The sequence below is a fragment of the Octopus bimaculoides genome, chromosome 7, assembly GCF_001194135.2.
Source record: "Octopus bimaculoides isolate UCB-OBI-ISO-001 chromosome 7, ASM119413v2, whole genome shotgun sequence".
NCBI classification, from domain to species: Eukaryota; Metazoa; Mollusca; class Cephalopoda; order Octopoda; family Octopodidae; genus Octopus; species Octopus bimaculoides.
This window is the reverse complement of record NC_068987.1, coordinates 57,325,905-57,337,418: the sequence shown is the minus strand read 5'-3', so window position 1 is coordinate 57,337,418 and position 11,514 is coordinate 57,325,905. Positions and strand designations below refer to the sequence as shown.

Below are 11,514 nucleotides of genomic sequence, written 5' to 3'. Positions count from 1 at the left end.
AGTTATATCATTCACTTCGCCAACTAAAGAATCCGGTTCTTAACTTTTAACTGTGAGTTTTCTGCTAAGATTGTTAACAGATACTATATTTTTTACCAAATTTTTTGGTTAAAAAAATATATATTTAATATATATATATATATATATATATAATTATATATATATATAATTAATTTACGAAAGTGTCATTAATTCTATTATTAACCATACTGTTTGCATGTATGTACGTGTTTGTTTCACTGAGTAATCTTTTGTCTAGCTAGCCATTTGACCGATATTATATGTATATTATATAGACTAACGTGCTTATGACTAATAATGTCTTAGTTATATCATTCACTTCGCCAACTAAAGAATGTGGAGGCGCAATGGCCCAGTGGTTAGGGCAGCGGACTCGCGGTCATAGGATCACGGTTTCGATTCCCAGACCGGGCGTTGTGAGTGTTTATTGAGCGAAAACACCTAAAGCTCCACGAGGCTCCGGCAGGGGATGGTGGCGAACCCTGCTGTACTCTTCCACCACAACTTCCTTTCACTCTTACTTCCTGTTTCTGTTGTGCCTGTAATTCAAATGATAAGCCTTGTCACACTGTGTCATGCTGAATATCCCCGAGAACTACGTTAAGGGTACATGTGTCTGTGGAGTGCTCAGCCACTTGCACGTTAATTTCACGAGCAGGCTGTTCCGTTGATGGGATCAACTGGAACCCTCGATATCGTAAGCGACGGAGTGCTTCTCTCTATTTAACTATCTATTGAGCATACATTTTTCCTTTATCTGCCTTCCTATAGTTCTTATTCTTTTTCCACTCACATTCCCCCACCACCACCACAACACTATTTTTCTCCGTCTGACCATTCGCCCTCTCCCGCTACGCACGAGCAACTATGTAAGTTCTGTCCTCTGTAGACCGACGTAAAATTTCTTTACCGTATTTCAATGTTCTTTTCTTCTGAATGAAATCACCACTTGTAAGTCCACCTTTTTTCTCATTGTGTGTGATCGATATTATTAATTTTCAGTGACGAACGCCGTACAATAAAATTTAATCCATGCCAAGTCAACTTACAGGTTTCAGTATCAGTTCGAAGCCGACTCTCTTCTCTCACACACAATTCTCTTCTCTCACACACAATTCTCTCCTCTCACACAGTTCTCTTCTCTCACACACAGTTCTCTTCTCTCACACAGTTCTCTTCTCTCACCCTTGGGAAAGTTATAAACAATACAACAGCTGATTCCCCCTTTAAAGTATACTCATGCAATAGGGATTATTATTTGTATTGTTACAATATTTTCCGCCTTTATTGCGAAATATGAATCCATGAAAATATGGTTACCTGCATTTGTTACTTTCATTTTAGATTAACACTATATTTATTAACCTCTTGTTTTCGGAATCATTGAAGCGTATAGGATTGATGTTTATTTACGGCTTGAAATCAATGAATATCATATTCTGTCAAAAGGTTTTTCCCCGAAATATAGTGATATTGATTTGTCTGTTTCTTTCTGCTCTGTTACACATTCGATTCGTTGGCCAGTTGTAACAGGAATTATCCACAGTCATGTCCTGATAGCTTATTTTTTTGATAGGTGGAACTATAGTTTGTTTTGTATTTTTCTTTAAGTACAATGTTAGCTGTGAAGTAAAACAGTATTATCAAGTAAAGCTACCCTTGTTAGTATATTCCTTGCAGATATATTACGAACCATAGAGCGATAAATGTAAATATGTAGGCAAACTTGAACACGCTACGTGAAGAAACGAAGCGACGTACCTCAAATCGGGTATTTTATTACTTCTGGCAGGTTACCACCTTTTCGTTTTTGCGTTGTTATAAGTTTCATTGTTTCGTGTTTAATGATTTCGTATCTTATCACAAGATCGAAAATTAGCGGAGAATGTCATACAGCTGACGTTATATGCCTAGATGTGTGTGATGAGTTCTAAGTCAGAAGCGAATAGAAGACAAATTCAACTCACAATGGTGAAGTTTCAGAATGTATGCATGTATGTATGTATATACATCTTTATCTATAAACAAATATAAATAAATATATGTATATGTGTGTTTGTGTGTGCATGTATGTATATGTATGTATGCATGTATGTATATATGTATGTATATGTGTATATATAATATATATGTATATATATATATATAATATATATATATAATATATATATATATACACCCATGTATATATATGTGCATATATAAATGTATACGCGTACAGTGTATGCACACATGCGTGACTGGACCCAAATAATGACAAATTAGAAAAAACATTATCTTCACCATAACTTCCATTCTACTCATACCCTTCAATTCTATACTACTTTTTTCCTGTTCTTCACCATCTCTTCTTGCAATCCAGCCATTCTTTTTTTTTTTTTTGCCTAAAATCTCACTTATGCCACACCTAATTTCTTATACATTGCTCCACCCAACAAAGAAGCACCCTGCCAAAAACACTATGTATGAGGCTTGAAATCCAAACCAAAGTACACCTGTCTGATGACGGTTAGAAAGCCCAATCAGTTTTCCTTGTAAAAGTGAATGGACGTGGGTTTGTGCGCGAGTACGTGTATGCATGTGCTTGTACGTGCGTGTGTCTGTCTGTCTGACTGTCTGTGTGCGCCGTGTATGTGTCGATTTTCCATGAAAATAGTCTGATTTGTAATGAGCAATTTGTTTTTAGATATATAGAAATGTTCTCAATTGTAGTTGTGAATTAAATATATAATTATACAAATCACAGGGATGATATGTGTTTGTAAACTAACTAAAGTTAGTCGTAACTCTGCTATTGATGCATTCTACACCAATAAAGAAAACAAGAGTAATATTGAGTCAAATAATTAAAATTATATATCACGAGAGAGATGATGATTTTGATGTTAGTCGTGGTTTTTGGATTTTAGTCTGAAACTTGTTTCCCAACCACACTGTTCTGGCTTCAGTCCCGCTGCATAGCACCTTAGGGCAAATGTCTTCTACTATAGCTTAGCCTCTGGTAGACCAAAGCCTTGTGAGTGGATTTCGTAGACAGAAACTGAAAATAGCTTATCATGTGTGTGTGTGTGTGTGTGTGTGTGTGTGTGTGTGTGTGTGTGTGTGTGTGTGTGTGTGTGTGTGTGTGTGTGTGTGTGTGTGCTTGCGTGTGTCTTTGTGCGATGAACCTTCTCAAATAACTCTTCATTGCCGCTGACTTGTTCACACGCTTCAACAATTCTTTGAAGATGTCCTTGTTCTAGGATCTTTTCTGAATGCACAAGAGATTTAATGTAGCCCTAGAAGAAAAAGTCCATGAGAGTTGAATCTGGTGACCCATTCCACAACCGCTTGACAACCGGTGTTGGTTTGTTTACGTCCCCGTAACTTAGCGGTTCGGCAAAAAAATCCGATTGAATAAATACCAGACTTTAAAAAAAGTACTAAAACCTCTTCAAGACAGTACCTCATGTTGGGAGCGCCTAATTACTGAAACAAGTAAAAGATAATGTGTGTGCGTGTATAAAAAGTTGTGCGGTGACGATAACTCCCATGCATCGAGTCCCCCGTTTGCGGAAAGGGGACTGGCCTGTAGATAAGCAATCCCGGACAAAATCCCAGATACGAATCATCTGTCATAGAGCCCTCAAAATAAAATGTTTCAATTATTTGATTGTGCCAAATCCCACACCACGCCATTACCTTGCCCCCGCCTTGTTGATTATCTCCATCCAATGAGGATTAAATTGTGAGTAATATCAGCAGTTGTGAAGAGATAAAAACAGATAATGTTAGCAATTTCACATATTGACCACATTAACCCTAACATCTGGCCACCTAATACCCCAGACAGCAACCGTTTTTTTTTTATTAAAGTTGGAGCTAAGAGGTTACCTCATGATGCGAGTTTCAGGCCACTATGATATCCAGGCAGATGTGAAACTCAAGTCATGAGACAAAGTCTCAGATTCAGTTTTAATGAAGGAAAACATATCCTCTGCAACATGTATTGAGCACTTCTTTCTTATTCTCCCGACACGAACCAATGTACATTATATATATATATATATATATATATATATATATATATATATATATATATATATATATATACATCTGTGTATTCTCTATTGACATACGTGAGGAAAAGCTCTCAGTATATAACAGACATATACATACAAACTCGCACACATACATATATTCATACATACGCACACATCTATGTATTTGTGAGTGTGAGAATAACTTGCAATTATTTAAATCATTTCTTTATATAACTTTAAATTGTATGTGAATTTTAACAATTAATTAGGTATAAACCACGAAGTAAATTTAAACTATCTTATAAATACACATATACAAATGTACACGTGCGCGTAAACGTGCAAACTTTATAATGTAAATTATTCGTCACGTTATGATATTATTAATTACGGAGAATTTAAGTTGTCAATAGCGTGTGAAAGCTGTCATATGTGCAAATGACTCAACTAATGTATAAATAATCTGACGATTATTAGAGAACTAATTACCTCTTTGCATATCTGCGAACATTCACCTTCATTCTTATCAATTTCTAAAAGTAAAGATTTTCCAGGAGTTCCTGTATCACGCAATAATGCTGACTATTACCATATTCTTTCAATCCTTGACATTTAGGTCGTCTCTTTTGGCCTGTTTTGAAATTAATCATTGGAGACACATATTCGATGCAGCAGTGTAATCATGTTGTCACACGGCTTATTTAGATCAGTGTTTCTGGAACAATTTTCACTTCTTTCACTTCTTTCCCCTTTACTAACACAATTCAACATCTCATCTCATCTTTAACGTACATACGCGTAATATTAATCCAGAGTAATCAATTTCCGGTTACTAGTTTGATATGGGTGACTACTTACCACAGCGTAGAGGTCGTATATATTCGGATTTGTTTATTTTTTCACATTTCTAGGTCTAATATTTTTTGATATTATCGTTGGCATTGTTTTGTTGTTGTGATAATGCACAGTCATTCTTCCTTTAATTACCCCTTCCTCTTCAATTTGAGTTCAGTTTGTTTCACTGTGTCGTTTTCCCATTGCCTTAGAAGTTTTCTGAATGATCACATCCGATCTCTCGGATAACACTCGACGACCGCACATGTCTACTTGTTGTCTGTGAGCCTTGTTATTCATCCCAGTGGAACTTCTGTTTTCAGTATTCTGCGGTCACATCACTTACTCCACTCTCTTCTCGATTTGCAAGCATTTTATCATATTGGTTTAAAATTTTGGCACAAGGCCAGCAATTTGGGGGTAGGGAGTAAGACGATTACATCGACCCCTGTGCTCCTTTTATCGATCCTGAGTGGATGAAAGATAAAATCGACCTTGACGGAATTTGAACTCAGAACATGAAGACGAACGAAATGGTACTAAGCATTTCGACAGGCGTGCTAACGATTCTGCCAGCTCGCCGCCTCAAGGCAGTTTATCATATTACAATTTTAAAAAAAGCCCTAAACTTAATATTTAGATAGAACACAAAGACTAAAGCAGGCAGTATAAAATCTGCTGCATCGCCCAAAATAGAACGGTACCGCTCACTTTAAGAAACACTCTTTAGATTAACAGTTTTAGTTAATTTCTGAATTTACACTGACTCTTTTTTTTTTTTTTTTTTCAAGTTTAGAGTCTGATTTATTTTCATCATGGTTAAGAAAATATCGGATCTAATAATTTTCCTTAACACTCAATTACTTAGCCTCAATCCCTAACTTCCTAACAAATTATCTTCTTTGAGCTCTAATAATAGTTTCCTTGTACCGAAAATGCTAGTTACAAAAATATAAATAAAATTAGAACAAACGTGGTATCTTATATATCTTTTATCTTCTACTTGCTTCAGTCATTAGACTGCGGCCATGTTGGGGTACCACCTTGAAGAATTTTAAGTCGAATATTAGAACCTAGTATTTATTTTTATAAGCCTGATATTTATTCTATTGTTATTTTTTGCCGAACCGCTACTTTTAATTTCCGTATACCGAATCCACTCACAAGGCTTTGGTCGGCCCGAGGTTATAGCAGAAGACACTTACCCAATGTGCCACACAATGGTACTGAACCCGGAACCATGTGCTTGGAAAGCAAGTTTCTTACCACACGGCCACGTCTGTGCCTGTATATTGGCAAATATAAACTCTAGTATAAGTTAACGACTTAAAACCACAGAAGCAAAATGTAATTTCATATCGTATATTATCCCAGCCCCAATAATTATGTGGATGTATAATTGTAAACGTTACAACTGTTACTAATATAGGACGATATTTTTTTTACTTGATGAGTCAGCAGTTAGAGAGAATGTTTTTTTTGCTATTTTCAGTTTCTCACTAATTTTTCTTTACAGAATGGAGTGAAGCCTTTAGAATTCACCGAAGAGATATTATGGCTAAATTCTGAAGGCACTGACTGGGATCACTTCAGTAACATGACAGAAATATGGAAGCCAGTAGGTATGTTAAAACTAACAATGCTATTTATGGAAACCACATTATTTTGCTGTCTTTCCCTAGTGCCATGAGGCAACTGCATGTCTGTTGTAGAGCTGCTGCCTGCGCCAATAAACCATAGAGTTGTTATCTGATTCAATACTTTGTAAAGTTGCTGCCTGAGCCAATAGGTTGTAGAATTGTTGCCTCAGCCAATAAATTATAGAGCTGTTGTCTGAGATTATAGGTGTAGAGATGTTCCCTGAATCAGTACTTTATGAAGCTATTGTCTGAATCAACAGGTTATAGAGATGTTTGAGTCAATAGGTTGTAGAATTGTTGTCTCAGCCAATAAATTGTAGAGGTGTTGTCAGAGTTGATAGGTTGTAGACATATTTCCTGAATCAGTACCTTTTAAAAGCCGTAGTCTCAGTCAACAGAGCATAAAGATGTTGCCTGAATCAATAAGTTCTAGATGTGTTATCTGAGTCAATATGTTGTAGAATTGTTACCCGAGTCAATAGTTTGTGGAGCTATTATCCGAGTTAACAGGTTGAAAAGATGTTTTCTGAGTCAATAGGTTGTAGAAATGTTTTCTGGGTCAATAGTTGTGGATGTGCCACTTGAGTCAACACACAGTACACTTATAGTGTGAATTAATTGGTTATAGAGCTGTCTGAATCAATAGGTTTTTGAACTGCTGATCAAACGGAGATGTTTTAAATCCTATCATTGGAGCTGCCATCTTTCCTCTGTAATAGCACTCACTTGTCAATTGTTGAAATTACCTCTAAACAAATAAATACGAAGAGAAGAAACATATTTCGCTTTTACGCTGTGAAGGATACAAGAATCTTCAAATGATAGTCTGACATGATAGAAGTACTAAAATCACGTGTTTTTTTTGTCAACTCTTTTCCCAAAATTGAAGACGTTCATATCCCTTTCTATTACTATTTATATTTCCTAACACTTCAAGAATTTAAACTACATATAAACTTATTAATCTTATTTCGTTCTTAGTAGCCTAATAAAACTCTAACTTTCCTTCGTAAATGCTAAAATGAAAGAAAATAATATACGCAGAGGATATCAAAATTAAATGTTCAATTTATATGTAATAGACTTTCTGAGAAGGTTTTTACAGTCTCTGTAAATACCAGTTTCAAACGTCTAGTCACAAAGCGATGTTAGTGTCAGTCCGGTGATCTGACAGAATCGTCTGCACTCCGAACATGATGCTTCGCGGCATTTCTTCCGATACATTACACTTTGAGTTCAAATTCTGCCGAAGTCAACTCTGGCTTTCATCCTTTTGGGGTCAAATAAGTACCAGTTGAGCACTGGGGTCAATTAAATAATTACCAGTTGAGCAATGGGATTGATGTAATTGGTCAAAATTGCTGGCTTTCTGCTAAAATTTGAAATTATTAATGTTAGTGTTTAAGACGTGAAACTGGCAAAATCGTTAGCCCGTCGAACAAACAGCTTAGTTGCATTTCTTATTGCTTAAGTTCTGAGATCAAATTCTGCCGGAGTCGACTTTGCTTTCATCTTTTCTTGGGGGAAGAGGGTTCCATAAAATAAGTACCAGTCAGTTACTGAGGTCGATGTAGACGACTTACCCATTCACGACATAATTGCAGGCCCTATGCCAAAATTAGAAAGAACTATTAATGTTAGTGAAAGGGCGATGATCTGAATCGTTAATGTTGCATCGCTAAAGCGCAGGAATAAATACTTTGCGCTATTTGTTCCTGTTCTTAACATTTTCAATTCAAATTCCACAGAGGTCAACTTTACCTTTCATCTCTCCAGAGTCAAATAAATAAAATGCCACTCAAGCACTGGGGTCGATAGGGTAGACTAATCCCCAGCTCTTACATTTGCTGACTTGTGCCTAAGTCAAAATATTTGTTAATGTTCAATGAAGAGAAAATACTTCAGTCGTTGATCAAAATCAGATCATAAACTGACACAGCAAGAGATTACATGCAAAGTGATTTCACAAGAATTCAAGTATTGATTTATTACTCTAATACAAGGTCATTGATTTGAAATGAAAAGAAAAGTGATTGTATGACATTCATACTTTTTTTAATATTATCAACAGTGCAAATGAAATAATCTTGCATCAACTACAAATAAGAAGCGATCCACAGATTTGGTTCGACCTGAGATCTCTTTTGGTTATTTCCCTTTGCATGAAATATTAAGCTAGCTTAAGTAATTTCTGTAAACAATTTCAGAAGTTGGTTGAGACGGTTGACGGAACTTTCTCACTAATTTTCTCTTCCAATTCCGGTTTTAAAACCTGCTTTCCTCTAGGAAGCCTATTCTATTAAATGGTTGAATGAAAGAAATCAATAGATATTACTGTTAAGAACGTAATACAATCGAATACAAAGACCTATTCTTCTATGGTGATGATGACGATAAAAATAATAACTATCTCTTACAATATCACACAACGTCACACGGTGTTTATAAAAGAATTATAGCAAACTGAAATGAATTGGCATTATTTTCATAACCCCGGAAGAATTACACTGAAAAATTTAAAGGAATGCCAGGTTTCTTTGATATTGATAGCAAATTTTGTTGAACGTATCTATATGAGTACAATGTGAGGAATAAAACGAAAAGATGTAGTCTACAATATGACATACTCCATTATGGCAGAAAGCTGGTAGAATTGTTAGCACGCTGGGTACAATACTTGAGGCATTTCGTCCGTCTTTACGCTCTAAGTTCAAATTCTGCCGAGGTTGACTTTACCTTTCATCTTCTTAAGATCGATAATATATATACCAGTTGAAGACTGAGGTCTATGTAATCGATTTATTCCCTTCCCGATCCTGCTGGCCTTGTGTCAAAATTTTAAACTGATATGATTTATATTTCTTTGCCAATTCCGTATACAATTTGCACTTTTTGTAGAAAAACTACATCAGGTGGTGAGACCAGATTCAGTGGTTTTTGAGCTGAAGAGCCAAATCATTTAGATTTTTCTGTTATCCTGCTTGTTTTAATAATAATAATGGCTTTCCAGATTTTGGCACTGAGCCATCAGTTTTTTGTTTTTCTTTTTAGGGACGGGGAAGTCGATTACATCGACCTCGAAGGGATAAAGGGCAAAGTAGACCTCTGCAAAATTAGAACTTAGAACATAAAGCCGGAAGAAATGCTGCATACTAACGATTCTGCCAGCTCACCGGCTTATAAGTGGTTTCAAATTTTGGTACAAGGCCAGCAATTTTAAGGAGAAAGGAACAGTCAATATCACTGCCACTTGTACTTAGTTGGTATTTTATTTTGTCAACATAGAACAGATGAAAGGCAAAGTTGAACTCAGAACGTAAATAACCGAAAACGTACTGCAAGGCGTTTTCCCAACATTCTAAAGATTCTACGATTCTAAAAGTTGATGTGTGTGTGTATATATATATATAAGGATTATTACGATATATCATAGTATTACCTTTAATACTTTATATATATGTATACCTTTTCATAGACCTGCAGATGTTTGAACAGTACCGATTAGTAACCATTGCAATTGCTACCCAACCGGTGCTGTTTCTTCAGGGTCTTCACTTTAATATCCTTCGATTTAACTGTTTAAAGTTTTTCGTTTATCTACTCTGCGTTGTAAGATGTAGAGTTGTTCGTTAAGTTAGACGCGAACCATCTTCAATTCAAGTTTTGATTGGATAATCACCTAATAGACTAGATTAATTTACTGAGACTTGTTTGGAATCTTATTTTTATCTCTGAATGAACTCGAATGATTTGCCAGAAACAATGTTCAACAATATCGTCTATAATATACACGACTTATTAAGGACTACAGTATGATATCAATTTTTTTTTAATTTTTGGTGGCGGAGTGCGATATAAAATGAGAGTGCTCTGCTCAAAGATGAAACCTGTCAGATTCATCAGCCTACTTTACCTCAACCTACACCGTACCGCCTTCAATTATAGAAAATGTAGTTCCATGTGCACAAACAGACTAGACAATATATGTACGTGTTAGTGTATATATAGACATGCGTAAGAGAGCGTAGGTAATTAAATACATATTAAACACCGATAATAAAATAAGTGTACACTCAAAGATGGTAACTGTCTCGAAAGAGACATCCTCCTTATAGATATGAATGATGACATCAGACTATAAGACACGTATTACTGGATAGTGACGCTTCATCAGTTTCAAATACCAAATCCATGAAGAACTGTTGTTCTTACAGGTGTAATCAACAAAAACAAAATTTGCTAGAGTGTTCAAGCTTTTTCTAAATGAAATTAATTAATTGAATGCTCATTAAGCATCGACGATTACAATAAATCTGTGTACATTTATATTCAACAAGTCTGTGTACACTCAAATGTAGAAATACCTTCGCTACGGTAATTATCATAAAAGAGAAATTACCTTTATAGACATTAACTCTGAAAACACATTGAACTGATATATGAATGGCGTAATTAGACTGCAAAGCACGTTTTTCTGCGTCTTTGTGCTTCATCAGTTACAGACAACGGATCTATCGTTCATATTTCACTAGAAATTACTCGTTATATGTAAATAACGATAAATAAATTTGTTCGCTTGTGCAAAGCTTTGTCAAGCTGAAATTAACACACATTGTCTAAAAGCAGAGATTCTCTTCGGATATAGTTCCACAACGGGGTTCTTTCTACATTTGTGTGTATATGAATGAGCTAAACATAAATGTACACAGATCTTTTCTAATCATCGCTTTGTAGTGTTCAGTTAATGAATTATAGCTTCTCAAAGCTTAAAGTATGTAAGCGCATAACACCGGTAATTTATCATATACATATATATAGCACACACACACACACAATTTTCAAGCGATGTTGGGAGACAAACACAGACACACAAACATATGCACATATAAACACACCCAACCTTCGGTCTGGGAATCGAAACCGCGATCCTCCGATGGCGAGTCCACTACCCTAACCACTGGGCCATTGCGCCAAATAGTTTTGCTGTATACATCTGT

At 35.7% G+C, this 11,514-nt stretch overlaps 1 protein-coding gene across 1 annotated transcript in view; it reads left to right on the top strand.

The window, feature by feature from the left end:
- Positions 1-11,514, top strand: part of LOC106873188 (follicle-stimulating hormone receptor) — a 471,564-nt gene that overhangs the window by 335,795 nt on the left and 124,255 nt on the right. Inside the window, exon 15 of the mRNA XM_052969708.1 lies at positions 6,394-6,499. Coding sequence (XP_052825668.1) covers positions 6,394-6,499 — 106 coding nt within the window. The remainder of the gene's footprint in view (positions 1-6,393; positions 6,500-11,514) is intronic.